The 23,064-nt window shown below is 36.6% G+C and overlaps 3 protein-coding genes across 5 annotated transcripts in view; 2 read left to right on the top strand and 1 right to left on the bottom strand.

Moving 5' to 3' along the window:
* Positions 1-22,744, bottom strand: part of LOC134811898 (ras-related protein Rap-1b-like) — a 50,398-nt gene extending 27,654 nt beyond the window's left edge. For both annotated transcript variants that reach the window (XM_063819040.1, XM_063819039.1), the window contains exon 1: positions 22,735-22,744. The gene's annotated coding sequence lies outside the window, so the exon portion shown is untranslated. The remainder of the gene's footprint in view (positions 1-22,734) is intronic.
* The window catches only part of LOC134811895 (leupaxin-like), a 68,629-nt gene extending 45,810 nt beyond the window's left edge, over positions 1-22,819 (top strand). The window contains exons 2-13 of the mRNA XM_063819032.1: positions 9,766-9,800; positions 10,440-10,728; positions 15,100-15,206; positions 17,614-17,679; positions 19,009-19,111; positions 19,476-19,590; positions 19,736-19,909; positions 20,160-20,248; positions 20,470-20,617; positions 20,825-20,949; positions 21,182-21,269; positions 21,926-22,819. Of these exons, the coding sequence (XP_063675102.1) occupies positions 9,788-9,800; positions 10,440-10,728; positions 15,100-15,206; positions 17,614-17,679; positions 19,009-19,111; positions 19,476-19,590; positions 19,736-19,909; positions 20,160-20,248; positions 20,470-20,617; positions 20,825-20,949; positions 21,182-21,269; positions 21,926-21,994 (1,386 nt within the window). The 5' untranslated portion in view covers positions 9,766-9,787 and the 3' untranslated portion in view covers positions 21,995-22,819. The remainder of the gene's footprint in view (positions 1-9,765; positions 9,801-10,439; positions 10,729-15,099; positions 15,207-17,613; positions 17,680-19,008; positions 19,112-19,475; positions 19,591-19,735; positions 19,910-20,159; positions 20,249-20,469; positions 20,618-20,824; positions 20,950-21,181; positions 21,270-21,925) is intronic.
* The window catches only part of LOC134811897 (protein disulfide isomerase Creld2-like), a 66,008-nt gene that overhangs the window by 3,665 nt on the left and 39,279 nt on the right, over positions 1-23,064 (top strand). The gene's annotated exons all lie outside the window — the stretch shown is intronic.

Consider the following 23,064-nt stretch of genomic DNA (forward strand, 5'->3'; position numbering starts at 1 on the left):
TAGAGTAACTCCCATCCATAAGGCAGGAATGAAAGATGATCCTAATAATTACAGGCCAATATCCATCCTTCCACTTGTAGGAAAACTTATAGAATACTTTGTCGGCAAGCAACTCACTGATTACATGGAAGAGAACAAACTTTTCATCCGGCATCAATATGGCTTTCGGAAAAATCACTCCACAACTTATCTGATGTACGATCTGATGGACGAAATATATATGAGTAAATCTAAGTCTTATAAACCAGGAATCATCTTTCTTGATCTTAAGAAGGCCTTTGACACAGTGAATCATGAAATATTGCTTCAAAAATTGGCATATTATGGAATTGGTGGCATTGCTTTAACCTGGTTTAAGAACTTCTTATCTTGTAGATATCAATGCACTAGGATCAATGGCAATCTAAGTTCATTTTTAGAAGTTCTGAGTGGTGTACCACAAGGAAGCATCATTGGGCCTATATTATTTAGTATCTTCATAAATGACATCATTTATGCCTGTAACCTATCTAAGCCCTTTCTATTTGCAGACGATGGTGCACTATTCTTTGATCAAACCTGCAGAAGCACATTTATAAACATGAAAATAGAACTTATGACAATCTTTAAATGGCTCAGTGTTAATAAATTATCACTCAATGAAAAGAAGACTGAATTCCTATTGTTTGATTCTGTTGACCAACATGATGAAATAACCATTGATTGTAATGAGGTAACTTTCACAATCAAGGAGTGCAAAGAGACAAAATATCTTGGCCTCATTCTAGATAGTAAATTAAACTTCAAAAGCCATGTAGATTATATTATTAGGAAGGTCATGAAGAGAATTGGTGCCATGTATAGAAGTAAAGCACTGCTACCCATTAAATATAGGAAAATGTTTGCCAATGCACTCATGTTGCCACAATTCGATTATTTAGACACGATCTATTGTAGAGCTGGCAAGACAAAACTTGCTGAACTTGACACTCTGTACAAAAAGGTAGCCAAAATAGCTCTCAACGTTCCAAAAACAGAGAGCAGCCTTAATGTTTATAGAGACATGAAATGGTTACCACTCCATCTTAGACGACAACTCCATCTGTCAAATTATATGTTTAGAATCATCCATGACAATTGTCCTACAAACTTTATGAACAAATTTAGTTACATATCAGGAGGTAGTAGGAGCGGCGAAAGCTGCAACCTTTATGTCAATAGATCAACATCACATAAAAACTTTCAATACTTGGGGGCAAAATGTTGGAATAATGTTCCAACAGATCTACGAAATCTGCCCGATGTTAAAAGCTTTAGTGATTCGTATAAGAAACAGCTACTATCATCTATAACAACAGACCCTAATTATACCGTCGACAATTCATATGACAAATTTTACACTGCAATCATAGTCGCCGATAACTAAGTAACTTCTAATTCTTTTAAATCTGAGGCATATATAATTGATGTATCAAAAAGATATTCCCTTTTTTACCACCTTACCATTCTGATTGATTTTGCACATGACTGACATGTTTTAACTGGAGAAGGGGTTCCCACAGTGGTAGTTTTATAAACCACTTTTAATTTATTGACCTATTATACTTAGTGGTAGTTTTATAGACCACATTTAATTTATTAACTTATCATACTTAGTATTTTTTTTGGTGACTGTATCACCCAGTTTTAACATTTGATAATTGTACAGTTTATTGACGACACATTGACTGAATGTTATTTTATATTCTAATTTATATTCTAGATATTTTATTTATTTTACAACAGACGACAACTTCCTGTTTTTTCTTCTATATTAGTTACTCATATCTCTTGTACAGACTTTTTTACAAGGACATTGACAAATGATACTCACATTAGGCATTCATTATTGCATCTAAATTATTTCACTTGCATTAGGCTTAGAAATTTATTCTCTGGTCAACAGATTTCAAATGTTTAATTAATTTGTAGTATGACAGTAAGGTATATAAGAAGTTATTTAATTTTGCTTGGGCTATTGTATTGACTAGGTATTGAGGTTTAATGATGATATGGAATTTGAATTCTATATAAATTTACACTATGTGGTTGGGGCATTTTGCATAGTAAATATGGTTACTACTCATATATATCATATTATTTGATTGGTATTCGATTTCTGATTATTTCTCTAGGAATATGATTATTATATCTCAATTTGGCTTTAGGTAGGGTGCCCCGCTAAAAGAACTGGATTCTTCCAGGAAGCATCCCGTGCACAGAGCTTGGTCTACATATATATTAAATTATTAACCATTCATTCTGTATGTGCACGAAAATTTATTTCAATCAATTCTGTCACGAAAGAGAGAAAAGTGTGAACAGTAATAACAACAAGATGTAATGTTTTTAAAAGGTCGTACGTGAGTTCGAACCCTGCTAGTACCATTAAAGGATGCGAAACGTTCCAGAAAATTTTTAATCTTGGTAAGCGTTATAATACATGGTATATATAAACTGGAGTTAAACTTTAAAGTAGCATAACAACTATTTATTACATATAATTAACTTATATTAAGAACGAACCTGTAAAGTTATTATACATCTACAAGGCTCAAGAAAGCCGGGCAGGCACCTGAGTCCTTGTCAATGTCGTTAGTCATAAACTAGTCACTTAAAACCGAACGTAGGAATAAAAAGGCTTTGGAATCAGTACAAATGGTGAATAATGCATAATGGGGAAATTCAAAACTTTTCTGGGAAAATTTATAAATCTTAATCTATAAAAATTATCAATTAATAAGTCCGTGCACATACAAATAAAGCCGCGCCTCATAACCAAAACTATTCGCTATTGCACATTGCAAAAGAAATAATGTTTTATGCAAATGTTTTTTGAATAAAAGTAAAGTAAAGTAAAGTAAAAATTATGACATAACATCATCACTAATGTCTACAAAGTATCATCACATTACATGGAAAAATAACTATTTCTCCATCAAATTTAAAGGTAATAATTTATCAAATATTAATCATGAATAAAAACAACATTACAAAATTAATCGAGCAGCTTAGATTACAAGTGGTTTAATAATTAAACAAAGAATACAAATCGAATTTGAACCTTTCTTTTTAGTTTCTTTTTTAAACGAATCAAGACAGAGGCATATAATTTATATCATATCATTTAAATCTAAATATTGATTGACGATGTCAACCCAGCAAAAGTTACTAGCTGACGGTGGTACTAGAGGTGGTTTAATTTAAACAGAGGGCTTGACCTCGCGCGCGACAACAAGCATGATTTGCACGCGTGGCGCATTTTAGTGTTCAAGTAGCCAGCCTGGACACAATTTAGCCAATGAGATTACAGGAATCTGCAAAGTTAAAGTTGCAAACTTTTGATCGGACCAAAATGACACTTAATTCCTGGAGATGTGAAGATAACTCCAAATCTACGTTGTTTTAAATGTTCCCCCTGGGGGGATAAGTTAGTATAACTATAATCAAGTTAATCCTGTTTTCAAGAATGCGCGGCTTTGGCGGCCAGTTATTGACTTGTACATAAAATTGAATTTTAAATAGAATTGTGAATGTATTAAAATTTAAAACTTTCAAAACGGAGGCTTATAAATATTATTATATTATGATTGTAAAATAAAGGATAAAATTTTAAATTTGTTTCACTAAAAAAATTTGTTTCACTACTTTTACAAAACGAACATGTTGCAAAAAACCGGAAGTCTCTAACTCTTTTACTTTCAAAGTTAGGCCCCATCCAGTAAGGGTTTCTGGGAATCCGTCGAGATCGTTACTCTGCGAAGCAGAGCAACGATCGACGACGAGAATGCTAGTTCGCGCGGCGCGTCGAAGCGGCGAAGTCCTCCAAATCTAAATAATGAATAGTATTAAAAATTTGTTTCACATATCACTAAACGTTATTTTTTTACATTATTTATTAATGAATCGCACAGTCAATTGCGCGCGCAATTATTGAATTTTGCAAATATAAATTTATGCAATGTTAATAATTATGTTTATGTTAATAGTTATATCTGTATGAAATATACTTTTTAATAGTTAAAGAAATTTTGCCTCACGCTTTGCACAGTGGTGGATCTGCCGCGCATATAATTAATTGATGATGTCAACTCTTCAATTCCAGATCGTTGCTTTGCAAATTTTTAAAAAGGCGTGCACTATTCCTCAAAACAAAATGTTATGTGCGCTGCAGGTTATTAATTTAAAATTTCTGAATGAACAACAGATATTTGTAATATAATGTAGAAAGTGTAAACTGATAATTTGATTGACGATCATTCCAACCCTTTCAAATCGTAGCTCTGCAATCTGCATAGCAAACATAACAACGCACGTGGAAGTTCAGTTTAGCGACAACGTCTTATAAACTGATTTGTGCAGAATTCGTTGGAATTTTCCATAATTTCAGTTTGTTCGATTTTGAATAATAAATTGATATTACCCTGAAAAATACGGCATGGACGTTATTTGAACATTTTGATCGATTAGTAATTAGGAAAATAAGAAAAGACGTTTATTTTATCGTAGTGCAAAGTGGTCATAACGCAACCATATCGTAAAATGAGCACTATTTATTTTACTGGGCCGCACTCAGCCTGTCATTCCGCCGTTAATGAACATGATAGCCCGAGGTCACGTCCCCAGGTAATATTGATTCTGCTTATATCTTTTCAAGAAGAGCAGAAGAAATACAATTACATGGAAAGATCAATATTAAGATCACGCCGGATTTGACGATTCACTAACTTGAAACCTCCTTCCATTACAGCTTAGATTCATGATATGTCTTGATAGAAGTTATATTATTTGTTTAGTGTTTAGCATTTCATTAAATTCGGATGACATTAACTTAATGTAGCACAAGGATCCTTTTCACCATCGATTGAATTTGTATGTGTCTGATGTTATGGAACTTATCCCGATGATACTCTTTACTCGGGAAGCTATCGAACCCAAGCAACTTGTAGATACATGGAATTCAGTATGAAGGTATAAGTTGACATTTTTATCTGGAAGGAGACCAAATAAAACAAGGTACTTAAAGTTTCTGAAAATATAATAAGGAGAAAAAAAATGTATCAACAGAAGTTGTCAGGTTAACCATCGACAATCGCCATCAAGGTAGTTCAAAATTGGTTCGAAATCTAAAAGTAAAGTTCAACTTGAATCCAAAACTAAAGTCCTCAATTACTGAGCGAAGGTGATTAGTCCGTGTGGTCAGAATTGTTTGGAGATCAGTGGGCTCGATTAACAAGGCTCCTTTGTTACTGTAACTGAGGAATTACTGGGTAAACACTAAACATATAAAAAACTTATTGATTCAAAAAAACTTCTAGCCAGGGCACAGGAATTAGGATGACAATTTAATCCTTTAGGAATATAACAAACTGTAACTGCTCTATCAGGATCGGTATTAACTTCCAAAGTTATAGCATAAGGTGATCAGTTGAAGGTATAGATTATGTATGGGTTACTTGTGGTCAGTAAATCACTTAACACCTGTATTGAAAAATATGTAAAAGTCCAACGGAAAAGAATCTACAGCTGTTTTGTAGACTTTCAGAAAGCGTTCGACACGGTATCAAGAGAAGCACTATTGTACAAACTAAATAAGCTTGGCATGCAGGGGCGGTTTTTTGACTGCCTCCAATACATGTACAGAAACTCAAAAGCAAGGCTTAAAATGGTTAAAAAGCTCTCAGCTTGTTTTGACGTTAATGCAGGAACGGAACAGGGCCACCCCTTGAGCCCAGAACTCTTCAAATGCTATATCTACGAACTCTCCCTCCAGATTAACGCCCTACCTGGAGTGGAAAGTCCCCAACTCAACAACCAACAGATTACTCACCTGCTTTGGGCGGACGATCTGGTCCTGCTAGCCCTTAACAAGGTCAGTCTTCAGCTAATGATTGACCAACTCCACATATTTTGCAATAACTGGGGATTGATTGTTAACATTAAGAAAACTGCGGTCATCATCTTCAATCCCTCTGGAAGGCAGTTACTCGAGAGTAAAACATTTACCTACGGCAGAAGTATTGTAATCCCCTCGGTCAAAAGCTACTGCTACCTAGGTACTCATTTCACAATATGTGGCAGTATGAAGCTTAACCAAGAGCAGCTCAGGATCAAAGGACTTCGAGCATACTTCTCCCTGAAAAAGACGGTTGATCTCTCCTCAATTTCTAAAGAGGCTGTGTTCAAACTCTTCGATGCCCTTATACTATACTTCCTGTCGTCTCATACGGTAGTCAGGTGTGGCTCCCCTATACCAACATTCTCAGCAACATCTGCCAGAAGAAAACACAGTCTGACAAAGACACACTCAGTCAATTAGCGAATGACAGCATCGAGCGCCTGCATCTCTCGCTGCTAAAATGGACGACTGGGGTCAACAAGAGAACTTCAAATATCCCGATATGGGGAGACACAGGAAGATATCCCCTTGGAATACAATTGAGTAAGCTCTTTCTTGACTTCCACAACAGACTCGTCCTCCTTGACAGAAAAAACTCACCACAGATTGTTCGCCATGCTTTTGTAGAGCAAAGAAACCTAGAACTGACCTGGTTCCGAACATCAAGAGCGCTGACCGACGCATTTGACCCAGGAGCAATTAAACGAACAATTGTCTCGAAGAATGCTCCCATGCCGAACAGCCAACTCGTTCGGAGTAGAATGAGAAATTGGTTCCAAGAAAAGTGGGAAAAAGCTCGACTTGAAAACAAAAAGCTTACATTCTACAACGAAGTCAAAAGCAGCTTTGGATTAGAACCATACCTGTCTCTACCCAATCACAAGAAAACCCGATGTACTACATGGCTGAGGACAAGCTCCCACAAACTTAATATCGAGACGGGGCGATATGGCTGGAAAAACTCAAGCATCTTCTACAGAGCTTGCCACTTCTGCTGCAGCTCAGACAGAATCACCATAGACCTCCTGAACGAGCTCCCGTTTAGTGACATCATTAAAGAAGACGAAGTCCATTTGCTTAAAGAATGTCCTGTCTACAAGGAGATCAGACAAAGAAACAGCACAGACCTTCACAACATACTCACAAATAGTCAATTCAGTAAATTATTTAATGAAGATTACATTTTGGAGACCAGAAATTTTGTTTATAATCTATTTCGTGAAAGATTTCCTAAAAGTAAGCTATGACTTAGTATCCTTATTTCGTGCACAATTTGAAACCTTTTAATTATTTATTTAAGATATTATGTTTTTATTTTGTTTGGTTGTATAACTTTCATTTAACTGATTGGGATCTGACACATGTAATTTTGTAATGATCTTTCTAATTTCTAATTTCTAATTTTCTAATTTCTAATTTCTAATTTCTTCACACACTAGAAATCTGCAGTACATCAACGAGTAGCGCTGCGCTACATTGTACTACCAATTGTGCGATCCATAATTTCTAAGTTGCGTAAGTTAAGATTATGAATAAATAATTAACTGATTACTAAAAATTAAATTTTTCTAACGACCAACTTATACGTGCCCTGCACAAGTTGCAGCCAGCAGTATAAGAATTAAAAATAAAATCCCTTTACGAGTTTATATATTTCCGATAAGAACATTTTCGGTTATATTGCATATTGACTGTCATGTTGTTATTATTCAATTGGTAAAATTTGTTTTTGTATTTAAAGATGATGTAGAGTTTTTAATATCAAATACGACGAAGAATTATAGCTAAATCAGTATGGCCTATGCTATATGTATGCGTGTTCAAAGGACCATGAACCTGCAAGTTCTTCTTATTTGCTAGTAGCGCATCTTGGGCTAAACTGGTTCTAACAAGTTTATTATCGGATGTTTACTTATATTTATTATGATATTATTATTCATTGTAATGGCAATAAAATTTAAATTTTGTTTTCCTTAAAATTTTGTTTTCCTTCAAAGGACCAACATCTGAGGAACAAGTAAAATTAAGGTCAATCGCCAAATTCTAAATTAATTTGACTCTAGGGGATTTTAGACAATAAGAATGCACATATTTGGAAGCTTATAACTAGTAAATAATGGGGAACTCATGGGGAAAGGTCTACTTCGATGTTAAGGTTGGGAACAAATCGAGTTAGGTGAAGAACTGAAATCAACTAGCCCAGGAGATGAAATGAGTTTCAAAAACAACATTACAGGTTTAAAATAATTTTCCGGCATTAAAATCTGACTTTGCGTTGCTGAGATATTGCACCCTAAAGTTTGAGGTTTACCTGTAATAACAAGTCAAACTTAAACTTTAACTCAATATTATATCTGTTTTACAGATAAAGCTCAACTTTTGGAAAAGACTGGCCACACCCAGGACCTGAAACTTGGTACAGGTTTTCCTTGGGCTGTTACCCACAATTCTATCGTACAGAATTTTGATATTTGCCTCTGTTTTTGAAATATGAGGTTAACTTCAAATTCGCTTTTTTAAGATACTGCACCACTCTCATACCTATATCCATAACTAACGCTGCTATGTTCTGAGTTCTCAGATCAGTCAACAGAAATGATGTCACAAAGGCTACTGTAGAAGCTTTATCATGTTTTTGAATATTAGGCGATATTATATCTTTTTTTTAAAGGTCCATTATTAGCAATAAACCGATATAATGTTGCAGCAACTTCCCCGCCTAGTCTATTTAACGTGAACATTTACAAAACTTGTATAAAAACTATGCTCATCGATCAGCAAAATGAAAACATCGAAGACGAATGGCCTAATTTTATGTTATTTTATATAACAGGACTAAGAAAATCAAAGCGTAACATAAACCAAAATGCTGATAATAACCTTGTCTCTACATCTTAGATTATATGCACACACTTATGCATCACTCAATAAACGTCGCATATCTCATAAATTACACTGCAAACATTGGACATTTTTTTATTATCGCCGCGTATTTCAAATCAAGTTGCAAATTCTACAAATTTTGAAGTGCTCAGTCTTGTTTTACTTTTTTAATCTTTACCTATTAACCATTGGAAAATAAAACTTTAAGTTATAAACCTTCCTTGCATACTTTACCGGTAGAGTCTAAATTGAATAGTTTGAGATTTCCTTTACATTTTATATTTATGCATGTGCCCCACGGGGATGAATTTCTTATTACCATTGATATTATATATACTTTTTTGAGTAAACATTGGCTGGTACCACGGGCCAGTCCCCAACAACAAAAAAAATATATAAGGACTGGAGGTGAGTACATTTCGTGGCCTTGCTCACTTAAGAATCATAAATAAACAGTTTAGACATGCCATGGTTAGTGTGGCTATTCTATTGTGTTATGTAACAGACTGTTCCATGGTCTTCATTTTCCCAGCACATGTGTTTGAGTGTGGTGCAGGACATTGTGGTCACATTGTGGTCACATTGTAGTCACACTAAATATTTTTAATTTGGTTGCTAATTTGGTTGCTTTTATGGACATTTTTATTATCTAAAGCTATTGTTTCGCCCTATCAACTAGCTACAGTAAAACCCCGATTTTCTGCAGAGTTTGGGGAAAGGAAACATCCGTGTTAATTCGGGTAAATCGGGGTTTTGTTAGGTTTACACTATGTATATTAAGCCCTATTTGGGGGAAAGGAATTGGCTTCGGTAAGTCGGGGTTTGCGGTAAATCGGGGCATGGTATATCAGGGTTTTACTGTACTTTCTTAATTTCAAATTATGCAAAAATTGCTTCGATCTTAATCTTACATACTCCAATATTCGATCTTTACAGTATCATAGTTTTAATCATACAACTTCCTTAGCTTAGCTCAGCTGAACTCAGATGGATGATTTAGGTTTGTATTCGTCGGAATTTTTTTCCCTACTCTTGCCGAAGGCAAAAAGATCGTAGGGAATAAGTAATCGGGTTTGGATATATGAGGTGGCCCGATGGACCTGCGATGATGACAAAAGTCTGCTCCTTCGCAATATAGACCAATCCCCTAAAATTAAGTGTATAGGAAGCATCTGTTATGCTGCGCGCGACGCTAGCCATGTGTTAATTAATTACAGTGAAATTCCTCCTTCGCAAAGTTATTTTCCGCAATTTTCTGGATCCTTTTTTTTGATGCGCGGCGCTGCATTGGTCAAATAAATCGTCAATTTTTACCATGCACGAATCCCACTCATTTATAAAAAACATAGTATGTAAATATGGTGTACTTTTTTCCAGCCACACTTTTCACTCAAAAGAATTAATGGTACAAGTACATCGTAGGGAAAATTGATCGTGCGTGGTTTAACCGCGGCGAAATTCTTGTTATTCTATTGTTCTCCAATTTAAACCTAGACTATCATTTGATTTCTTTTGTGAGTTGTACTAATATTGTCTCTGGCACGTGCTTGAATAGAATAATAAATAGATCTACAAATATTTGATAAACCATAGTCCACATAGTCCACATTTATGATATAATAAATCAACATTCTTTCAGATGCAATATTAGCTGATCTACAATTTTCAACGAACACCGGCCCTCCTGAGCCGTCTCCGGTCTACTCAGAGCCATTCCGTCCCGCCAACTCAACACCCAAAGCACAGCAGCCACTAGGTGAAGTAGCCAGGGGTCCCCCCTCCGAGCCAGCACCGCCTCCCCCTACTGCCCCTGTTCCCCTCAGGGCCTTATCTCCTCAAGTTCTTAACTCTGAGTCTGTGCGGGGATCTTATGCTAGTGTTGCAGATGCCAAGTCTGGTGTTGACCATGATACCTCTGATGATTACACGTTAGTAATTCTTACACATTTCAATATCAACATGTCATTTTTATTTTTAGGCGGTAAATATGCCGACTTTGTTATTTAAATCATCCGAGTGTTTTCATGTGTGCTGACTGCTGACCAACCAACACTGTTGCTGAGTCATTACATATATACGAAATTAGGCGTGGCCCCTAGAGTTCTGCAGAGTATAGGATATTATATATAATGTTTAATTCTACAGAAACATGTCATTGACACTGTTAAAACTTCTGTCTTTTTATTTGGCAAATTGTACATATATGGCTGTAAACTGTAGCTGTAACCGGGGATCGTGAAGGTGAAAGTTTGCTAAAAGTAAATACATTCGATATATATCCGTCCGTTACTGTGTAACTTATTGGGCTTTGTGATCAGTGAAGTATGTCACTTCGAGTCTCGCGGAGACCTGAAACATTCCATAAAATAGCTCGCATTAAATGTGGAGATACGGGGACACTGTACACACCCTTCACGCCGTATCAGATTGCATTGTAACAATGTTACACTATGTTACACTAACATTCGGGTGACGATTGTTGAGTAGAGTAGTCGGTGTTCCTTGTTTTTAGATGCGTATTTCTAGTCATTCACCTAGACATGAAGGTCTGTGGTTACTGTGCAAATTAACGTATATTGTAATGATGGCATGACAACAAATTGCTGATAAAATTTATGGCTTCGTGATTATAAAGAAGTTAGACCTGAAATATCCTGTCATTAAATCCTGCATTTTATTCTCTGGATTAATAAATATCTGATCCTTACAAGATTGGGTACCTGAGGAATGTGACTAGTTTGAACTTACTGTTACACAGTGAGCCGAGTAGTGGAATTTGGATAATTGTCTCATTCTTCAAAATGGACATTTCCGGTCCAAATTGAGTAGATTATGATCGATTATCGCTACATTGACATCCGTATCGACACCAAAGTGGCAGCAAACGCAATTATTATAAAATAAACCTAACAAGATCCGATGTTCCTACGATTTTTAATGGCAAGAAATAATGTAATCTAGTTACACCTTCTATACTTGACTAGCTGAACTCAAAATATTGTAAATGTGTGTATTAGGCTTCATAAAACAAATGGGCTGTAACTGTAAGGGACGTGTAGTACTAGTAGAACTAGTGTTAGGAATTTAGTACATAGTCCTACACACGCCGCTATTAGTTTACAGCTGTTATAGTAGGACTAGGAAGGATGTTGTCGCTGTTGTCTTTTAAATACCAGCTAGTCTTACATGCAATCTCAAATTTTAACTGTTAACACCAATTAATTATTTACAATACCCATTGTAACTCTACGAATTATTATCATTATCTATTATAATGTTTAAGTGATCTGTCCTGCTGTTACATTAAAATAAGGATTAGACAAACGGATTAGTTTGAGATGTACAATAATTCGTGTAACATAAACTTATATATATTATATACACTGCTAAATAGCTTATAATTTGTGTAACTTAAACACAACATTTCCATGGTATCTGTTTACATGTAATAAGTGTATTAAACTGTGTGTGTCTGAACACATGTTGTGTAAATCTTAAGAGGAATTTGTAAGGTATTGTAATAGAGTTTCTTTTTCTAGGCTGCTCAAGTTTTATAAAAAACGAAAGCTTTATGCTTCTCAATCTGTTGAGAGAAGGCATTTTCACACTATCTAAAAAACAAACAAAGTGTTAATGTTACGTTTCCTAATGAAAACAAATAAAGAAGTGTTAATTTGATGTTTTATGAAGTGGTAACTTTACTGTTGAGGTTTCAAGAAAGGTTTCTTAGTTTCAATATTACAATATCATAAAATACAGTAATCATTGATAATGATGCAGAGAGACATGTTACTGAGAGACGTGGCTTGTCGATGTATTGTTGGAGCTTTAAAATACAGATTATGTAATGTCTTGAACAGAGTTTTAAAGAAACATACTGTCACCGTTAATCTGATGTAATCTGAATCGTTAGTTTTCGTTAGAATTTTAACCTACGCACCAGCCCCGAGCTATCTATCGCCTTGGTTCCATCATCAACTCGTACAGAACTCTTTTAAGTATCCCTGAACGTAATTCTGCCGAACCGTTACGTCACTTCGGAGACACAAATCTCTAGCGTTATTGCCAACTGACTATGATTATTAAACTCCCTTACATTTAGATCAGTGTTATACATGTAATATCAGTGTTATTCGTGTAATATTGTAATATCCATCCTATTGCATAAGCTAAAACAAGTACAAAGTATATCTAAACATCTCTGTTTAACTGTGAAAGTGTGCTGCAAAGTGGCCACATTAATGACACATTCCCTGTGCGAGTCAAGCTGCCAACACCACCTCAGAACCCCTGCTATATCCCCACCTCACTCTCCTACTTCCACCCAACTTCTACAGTGTTTCAACACCTCCCACCTGGTCCGGCCATCTGGTCCTGCCATCTGATCTGTCCACCCAGCTGTTCCAACCGTACCAACTACCAACCAGCATTACCCCATCTGCAGTTACAACAGTGTACCACTGCAGTACCGCTACTCGCTGTTCTTTTAAACTGTAGCCTGAATTAAACATACATATTCTCACTTTTAGCCCTGGTCATTAGCCCTGGTCTAACACTACTACCACGAGAAGTATGTTGAAAGTTTTAACAGGATAGTTTGCAAAGCTCATGAACATGGTGGGGTACTTCTCATTCGTTCATAGGGTTCTGACAGAAATTCATTGAATTATGTTAAAGTTAATTACAACAAATTACAAGAAAACTGAAATGAATGTGTGGATAATTTCCGCTAATTAGCGGGTGTATATTATATGTTGTGGAGCTAGTACATTTAGACACCAGTGCTGGATGTGTAGTACACTGTGCCGCCGCTGCACTTTGTCTTGAGAATAAGGAAAAGATATGTAAGTATGTAGCGAAACTTGACTACGTGAACAAATTTGCTAATTGGTGGAGCGACATGCTCTCTATTTCCTTCTCTATACACTGGAATGTGGGCTGTACCAGGGAGAGGCGTTATGTGCGTGATATTTCTGCATATTTCAGCTGGATTTCTGTGCATTTTGACACAAGTAAGGTGTCATAGGCCAGCTAGAATTAACGGCTAACGCTGCTGTATATCAGTATGTCAGCAGTCAGAGGGGGGGTTATTACGGCAGCCACGGTGCGGAATTTGCCATTTTTTGGAGAGAAATAATAATAATGTAGAAATGGGGGAAGTTACAGAGAGGACTACTAAAGCTAAAGTAGCTGTGATACTTGATGTGCGATGTGTGATAGCACTTGCACTCTGTGTGCTCACTGTGCACTGATCGAGTAGGTGTTATCTGAGAAAGCTGCACAGCACAATGTACGTGAGCTGCACTCACAGTTCCAACAATCACGTACATTCACACTTCCTGTGATAGTACTAACTTCATATTGAGTTCTTATGTATTATCCAGATCTACACTTACCAGGTCTCGTATCAAGATAAGAAACATCACCACGTCTTCACTCTTGATGGAGGTGTTGTGTTTAGTGAGACAAGTGTCACTTCACCCGATCCCGGGGAGAATCAGTAAAACTGTGTGGTTTATGTAAGAACAATAGTAGGTGTGACACTTGATACTGTTTAGTAATGTGCTATATTCAACTTCTTCAGTGAGTGTGATTGAGTGTGATCACAGCTTTATAGATACACCACTTCTGTGCAGTGTGCATCAAGGAAGGTGTTATACATCAGGATTCAGGGGTGTTATACATTAGGATTCAGGGGTGTTATACATTAGGATTCAGGGGTGTTATACATTAGGATTCAGGGGTGTTATACATTAGGATTCAGGGGTGTTATACATTAGGATTCAGGGGTGTTATACATCAGGATTCAGGGGTGTTATACATCAGGATTCAGGGGTGTTATACATTAGGATTCAGGGGTGTTATACATTAGGATTCAGGGGTGTTATACATTAGGATTCAGGGGTGTTATACATCAGGATTCAGGGGTGTTATACATTAGGATTCAGGGGTGTTATACATCAGGATTCAGGGGTGTTATACATCAGGATTCAGGGGTGTTATACATTAGGATTCAGGGGTGTTATAAAGCACCTCTCTGTATTGTAGGTGTTAGGTTCGCCTACTATAACTACAGTTTTAGTTAACTTAGTTAAAGAACAGCATACAGTGGACAATTACAAGGCTTTACCGTAGTTTAAAATATGCACGCTCGTGCTGTGTTGTTAAACCGTTGAGCCCTTTGAGCTTGGGCAAAAAGAACAAAATATACGAAGATTTGTCAGAATCTTCTTATTGCTTCATTAAAATTGTAATTATTTAGTTGAACCTATAACTAAATGATCCTCTCCTTTCTTCAGGCAAGAGTTAGCAAGGTTACAAGAGCCCTCAAGATCAAGCAATATCGAGGATCTGGATAACTTGTTGGACGATCTTAACTTTGTGCAGAAAAACTACAATCCTGATCGTAAGTAATAATTTTACGGTAGTGCCTGCTCTTTGGAAGATCATTATTTCCGTTATAAAAAGGAAATGAATTTTTAGATTTAAAGTATTTTAGGGCTCTCTGACTTTAGGGTTTTCTTTCTAACCCCCCCACCATTACTCACATGTATCTCTCAATCATAATCGTTATAAAGTTATAAAGTTATAAGAAAACCAATCCTCACCATCCAAAAATAATTTGTGGGATTCACCATTACAATTGACAATGCAGTATGCACCCAGCAATCCCCCTACCATGAACGGTTACCATTACTATCAAAGAATGTCTCTTTTACGAGACTGCAAGGTTCCCTCTGTGCCATTTCCCACGTGCTATTTATCGTAGACCCAATGCTGTTAAAACTTCCTGGGGTGCAGCCTTGTTTAACAGAGGGAGACACCACACGAAGTGTGTAGTATTTCAACATGCTGAACAATGTTGAAATGTTGACAAGTCAGCTCCCTGGTATCTGGGCTCCTCTACTTGTTACGAGAGCTCTTACAGAGTGTATCTAACACCCCCTGTCTGTGTGTGTGTTATATCCGTTCATTACTAATATATTATCTTTACAAACTAGGGTCTGAATCTGTAGAAGGTTTGGTTGGGAACATGTTAAACAACATGCGGTACCATTAACTTATTACATGAGTCCTCCATTTGTGCTGCATAATTTGATTTTTTACTCGAGGAGTGTAGAAATTTTGTTGGATTCTGTAGAAGAATTCTCTCTCTCTCTGATTTCTGAAAGGATTCCCTGAAAGTATTCTCTTTAACGGTTAGTAGTACTGAGCAAATATTCAGAATTCTTAAAGCTCTGCAAGTTGTAAGGTGAGCCCCTATTAGATAAGTGTAATGTTAGATCGCTTCTGACCGAGCAACGCCTTAACACTTGACATCATCGGTCATCACCATTATATATTATATTATTAGTGACCTCACCCATATAGGAAACACGCGTTTCCGTATTTGCATATTTCACACGACTTGAAAAGTTTTTAAGTACGCACTTGGTGTAAGCTATAAATGGAAGGCCGGGACTAATTCCGACATATGGCTATATCCTGGGTTACGCGAAGCATTCTGAGCTGTGCAAACATGTCGCTTTATATGTCTCGATGCGGCCCACTGAGAAAATTATTCAAGGAATGCGCTGAGCCGTGTCATAATTCACATAAATGTGATATTTCGGTCCTTCTATCAGATTTGATTTACGTTAATAAGTGCACGATGCACTGTCAACGTTATTAAGTCTTGAATTTATATTCATCTCCCAGAAGCCTGGTTTATGCACTATAGTATTTTTAGCAGATAGATAATGTATGACAAGATAATTCGCATATTATATTACTTCCTACATGACTACCCACTGTCATAATTACCATGATCACTGTGCTGCTTAACAGGATACATGCTTTAAAGAAATCTCATGTGAAGCTTCTTCAGTAATTGATTTGTTTAATTTCACCTAAATGTCTGATTGTCTGTGTAGAAACCATCACATTTCCATCAATAAAACTGAGGGTAAATCACTTCGGGGTCTACAGCTCTCAGTTACTGTAACACGCATAGAAAAGTTTCTTGATAATTGTCCCGCAATTCTTGATTATTAGTGCGCGCGGCGCGTTTAACTTCAATTATAAATAATAATTTCTAAGTTGGACAATGAACGCAGTGCGCTGCGTGTCGCATTCCAGATATTATGCATCGCATTTTATGCAATTTGAAGTGCATAACATTATAATTAAAACGACTAACAGTCAACATGATAATGTTCGAAGCTATTTTTGCCAAACCACAGTCAGTTGACAGTTCTTACATTCAGCAGGAATCATTCTACCCGTATCTAACCCTGTCTTCTCGATGTTTCTCTGGAAAACTAACTATCTAGCTAGATTCTATGATATTATTATAGCATAGCAAAAGACTGTAACTAAATTTAAAGAACATTTAGGATACGAGTAATATTTTTACAACGAAGTAAAGAGCTCGTAAACTTCCTCTAATCAGAGGGCATTGGCAGATGGCTATTGATTACCATGCACTATGTTGGTAATACATGATATTGATCACTTAAACTCATGTCAGTAACCAAAACCTTAATATCTTCCCACAGTCTTCAGATCTACGCTATGTTTTGCAACTGAGTCGGGTAGTATGGTTATCTACAATCTAACCTACATTTGATGTTGGTTGAACTAACCATAGCCACAAAACGATTCCATTCACACGCATAGTGAAACATCTCCCCAAATGCAACTGCTGAAATGACGGCATTTCTAAAATCCTGAACAAGATTTCAGAACTAAAAAGTCTTTCGACAGAAAAACATTTGCCCCAGCTATATTTATTTTCGAATGTAAGATCACGAAAATTATTGTTTACTTTTCAGGTAACTCAACCCAGTCCGCTGTGTCGCAGAGAGACCAGATCCAGTCTGCATACGATGATTTTCCCGGTTAGTCAAATTAGTCAGGTTCATATTAAATTTTTTCGTGAATTATCGTAAAAGCTGTTATTGGATCATTATATTATATATAAGCTAGATATAACTTTATGATAATACTAGAAATTGTGTGGTCACAGGGACAGGGAGGAAGCTACCTTAAGAACGACAAATTTAGTCTACCATAAATTCAGTCAAAATTTGACTAAATTTGTTGTAAACCAAATTTATTGAGACTACATTTATCGGCGACTAATTTAAAATCAGACCAATATTTCAGTAGAGCATATATGACAGAAATATTATTGAGCAATGAGCTTAAATATTGTTTATAATTAATATAATCACCATTAATGCCATCACTGTTCCTATTGCTGAATGCTGAACTACTTTGACTAATCCACTGCGTTTATGCTTTCACATTCTCTATTTCCCTTTTCCCATCAGGCAGTAACAAATGATTTTATCAACAGGCCTGACGTTAAACTTTAAAGTATGACTTTATGTGCGAAATCGAAAGAAACAAGAAATGCGGCCGCTTTTCTTTTGTGGATGGCCGCTCAATTTCCCTATCCGTGATGGCGTATTTTATCATATTCCATACAACCTGGGGACCCCAGTCTTTACTGTTTATAAGCATGCAGATATGGCGGAGTGACAGGCCGCCCAATGGAAAAATCAAATAAATGGAATGGAAAATGGTCTCGAAAAGTCGAAACATGTGACTAAAATAGAATTCTTTGATTGGCACTTGACAGTTGAGATATCTATCAAATTTAAATAGTTATTGGACAGCTGCCAATATTTTAAAGGATCGTTTAGTGTTGAAATAGTCGAAATATGGGTTGAACGATCTCTCCTACAACCTAGACAACTACCTAAGCTGCTGGCCACCAACTTTTAGCTCCTCTTTAACAACCCATTTTATGCTGTTAAATAACCATCAAAATTATGAATTTATTATCTTGTATCTATAATGGCGGTAAGGTTATGAGCGGATATCATCAGACGAACTTAACATTTGACTCCCGTTAAAAGCTATTTCTAGCTACAAACCATTATAAGTCACCAACCAGATTATAACTTGTTGTCACAAACCAGTTGATCGGAAGACAAGAAATTGCACTTATCTTAATCTTGACAAGCAGAAAGAAGTTGTCCAATGAGAAACTATGAACTCAGTTTTTTACTAGACATAGTATGATGTGACGTCAGACCACATCTTGACAAGATAAATTTTACCAAGCCAATTTTTTTAACGATTGGCTTTTTGGCATCATCCATTCACAACCCCCCCCCCCCCCCCCCCACCCACCAGCACAATTACATCTTCACTCTCAGAGGTTGCGCGATCAAGTGCCACAAAAGATCTGGATAATCTGATGGAATCACTCCAGAGTTTCAACTCTACGTCAGCTGACCGACATTCCTACCAAACCCAGGGGTAAGTTCAATTTCTGGGCTTTCAACAATTGACATTTGACACTAATGTCTACCTTGTCTGCCGTGTCTGGCTGTACAGTTTCCAAGGCCCAAGCTCACTGGCACAGGAACCCACGAGGAATGCGGGCCAGCGAGTTGAAGGCTTCGAGAATTATTCACCGTTATTCAATTTCTCCTAATTAGCTGACTATAAATCGTTTGGCATGCATTTAATACTGTCTGGTTACTACCAAGAGATGACATGCTGACAGATTCTGGCGACCCCTGTAAAATTAAGAAATCTATCCTACGACAGAGCTTGTCGAAATTTCACCGATCTGGTTGAAATTTAACTTGATATTATATTTATAAATTCTAACCCGCAGGTATGATAATCTCGACGGCATGATGGCTTCTCTTGACACGGATTTGGCCAAAAAAGGAGTCAGGGTTAATAATCGTGGGATGTGCTCTGCTTGCGATAAAGTCATTGTCGGAAAGGTAATGTGGCTGTTGCTCAACTAGGAATAGAAATGATATCATTGAGATAGCTTAAACGCTCGTTTTAAATAAATCCTCCATATTTTGAAAATTTGTAATTTACTAAAAATAACTACCGATTGTGAGCCCCTTCCCGCCCCCGCAGATGGTCACTGCGCTGGGAAAAACCTGGCATCCCGAGCACTTTGTGTGTATCAGATGTGGAGTTGAGTTGGGAATGGGGAAGTTCTTTGAACGAGATGACATGCCCTACTGTGAGGAGGATTACCATGCAGAGTTTGCTCCGCGCTGCTCTCACTGTAACCGGCCTATTGTTGATGTGAGTCAGAAACCTACTGCTGGTTATTTAAATGTTTAACCTACAGGAGTTGTCGGCTCTAGAAACTATTTAACTATTTACAATTTACATTGTTATTCTGATGATGCCCTTCAGCAGTCAAATAACAAGTTGATGAGAAACTGATGATAATTATTTAAATGTTTAACCTACAGGGAGTTACCAAATCTTAAATCAAGGCCCCTGGAGCAGTTAAATAACAAGTTATCCCTTTACCCACTATTCTCCTCAGAGATGTATCACGGCTCTTCAAAAGACGTGGCACCCTGACTGCTTTGTCTGTGTACACTGCCAGGAACCCTTTACCAGGAGTGGCACTGAGTGAGTCATTACAAATTTTGAACGTTTTTAAACGTCGAACATCAAGAAGGGGCATTTATAATGTTGCGTTTTGTTGCATAATTTTGGTAAACGACTGTCATTTTGTAGTTATAATATCCTACCAACGTAATATCTACAGAAATGATCATTTATTTTTTATAAGATATTTATCGACTGAGGATGATTCAAGGGTCAAATAACAAACATTAACTCCCCACTAGGTACCACGTGTTTGAAGGTAAACCGTATTGTAAGAGAGATTATTATGAGATGTTCGCTCCAAAGTGTGGCGGCTGCAACAAGGCCATTGTGAACAATGTGATAACAGCACTCAAGAGGCAGTGGCACGTTGAGTGCTTTGTTTGCTACGTGAGTGTCAACAATTTCAATAATACAACCCTGTTTAGTCGTTAAGACTGAAGTAAAGTGTTTGCCAGGACTTTACTTAGCTAGCAAAAGATAAACCCAAGCTTTTATAATACCTAATACCCTTGGGATATTTAAATTCCTCTATGTAATAATGTATTATATTTCTAGAAGCCCTGTTCTATAATGATAATAAGGTGGGTATTACAGGAATGCAAGAACAGGTTTGGAGCTGGAACTTACTACGAACACGAAGGTAAACCCTACTGTGAACTGCACTACCACCAGCACAGGGGCTCTCTGTGTGCTGCCTGCAACAAACCCATTTCTGGAAGGTTCGTAATTCGAAAACTTTCTGTCTCTGTTAATACGTCAATGAAATTTTACTTGTGGAAATTTGTAACTTGTTCTACGTAGTGAATATATTTTGGTAGACACTGGAAGATCAGATACCAAAACAACTTGACTTGAAGTTATGGAGATTAAAGAGCACATATGACTGATCTAACCGTTTTTGTTATGAACCTTTTCTTTAAGATGAACTAAAACTAAACTCGTTATCTTCAGGGTTATAACAGCTATGAGGAACAAGTTTCACCCAGAGCACTTCGTTTGTGCCTTCTGTATCACGCCACTTAGTAAAGGAACTTTCAAGGTAAGGTAATCCACCTGAAATCGTGTCACGTGGCTGTCACGTTTAATTAATCTACCCAATCCCATAACAGTTTTTTAACATTTGCGTCATGAGCAATGGTTGTCAAACTCACGATTCGTGGCGGTAAATATGGCGGGGATGCAAACTTACCTTGACGGCTTGACTATGAAAAAAATGAATGATGAGTTTTTAATGTCGTCAGATTTTAAAGCCGAGGTAGTTTACGTTAAACAGTGTCAAATAGAATTAACTGTCTCCGTGTAATTAAACTGTTTAATCCAAAACCATTTCGTGTCAAGGCTCAATGCTCATGCTTGTCAAAGTCACAATTAGTGCTGGTAAACAAGGGGGATACAACGACTCATTTTGACGAAGGGAAAATAAACGCAAATTTGTTCTAGACATTGAAGTTTTGAAATTGATGGTTGAATACGTGCAATTCAAAAAAGGGCGAAGCTAATCGCTGATAAGTCATGGTAATAACTAATAATAATTAATAAGCCAAAATTAGTTGTTACAGCCCCGCCGCGCCCTCCCCCCCCCCCCCCCCCCCCTCCCCCGCCCCCTCCCCCAAACCTGAATGACATCGTTTTGTTTTGAACCCGAATGTTCTGCTTAATAACTTTATCACGCGTGATCAGATGAATCATTTTCAGGAGCACGAGAGCAAACCTTATTGCCACACTTGCTACCAGAAGTTGTTTGGAGTCGCTAACAGGGTTTAGATCCGGGAGGACAGCGAAAACACGACTCAGTCGCTCTCCGGCGACCACCTTGACCAATCTACCGTATTATTATACATTTTTTGACGAATTGTCTCTTTTATAATTTGTTTTGATTGAAAATTGTTAATTGCTTTGCAGTTTTGTCGTGTAAATTCGATGAGTGTATGATGACGGAGAAATAAATCTCTTTATTTTATACGGTGAACAATTAAGCGGTATTATTATTCGTGGAAACCAAGCCCAATTTTCAAGGGGGTTTGTTATTTTCTTATACATTTATACTGTTTGAGAATTAAGTTTGACTAGCTGAGTAAGATTTTTTGTAGATTTTCAAAACATCTTAGAGATTGTAAGTAATAAGTATCGCTTGAACAGGACTTATGTTTAAAATATGTATATTCCCGGTTCTATTTATAGAAACTGTTTATAAAAGCTTGGACTTGAACTTTGTGAAAAGTTGAAAAACTTAGGTATGTATTCTAATGTAAAAGATGAGACACTTTATTATTACCGTTGGTTTCTTATTCATTGTTAATTATAACATTTAACAGTAATTATTACTACCTTTAATAAAAATGTTAGCCAACATTTTATTTAGATCTCCTTGCTGTAATCAGTCAAGAAACGTTTAATTGCTTAAGACCATTTTGTCTAGGATTTTTTCATGTTTGAATATCATTATTATTGAAAACTCAACTCTTAAAAAATCTATAACTGCGTTACATTTGAACTTTTTCACACAAATTATTTTTCGTGAAGGGCAACTCTGATTTAAAAGTTGGTTTGGATTTGTAGCAGAATTTACTTTTCTAGGAACTGGGAACTAAACATCGCCTTGATCCCCTCCCCTTAAATAAAAAAGTCTCGCCTGCAAAATCTTTGGATCACACACAAACACCACGAATCACGATATGTCTGTAGTTTAAGTTTATGTTGCAGACATATCTGATATCGTGCAAATGGATGGTTGTACGAGACTTAAAATGTCATAGATAAATGCCACCACAAATCCATGTAATATCAGTTATTTACTGAGAATTAAGGTTTTGAGACACGTGTATACTGTATAA

Source organism: Bolinopsis microptera, chromosome 2 (assembly GCF_026151205.1).
Source record: "Bolinopsis microptera isolate Bmic1 chromosome 2, MBARI_Bmic_1.0, whole genome shotgun sequence".
Classification (NCBI taxonomy): domain Eukaryota; kingdom Metazoa; phylum Ctenophora; class Tentaculata; order Lobata; family Bolinopsidae; genus Bolinopsis; species Bolinopsis microptera.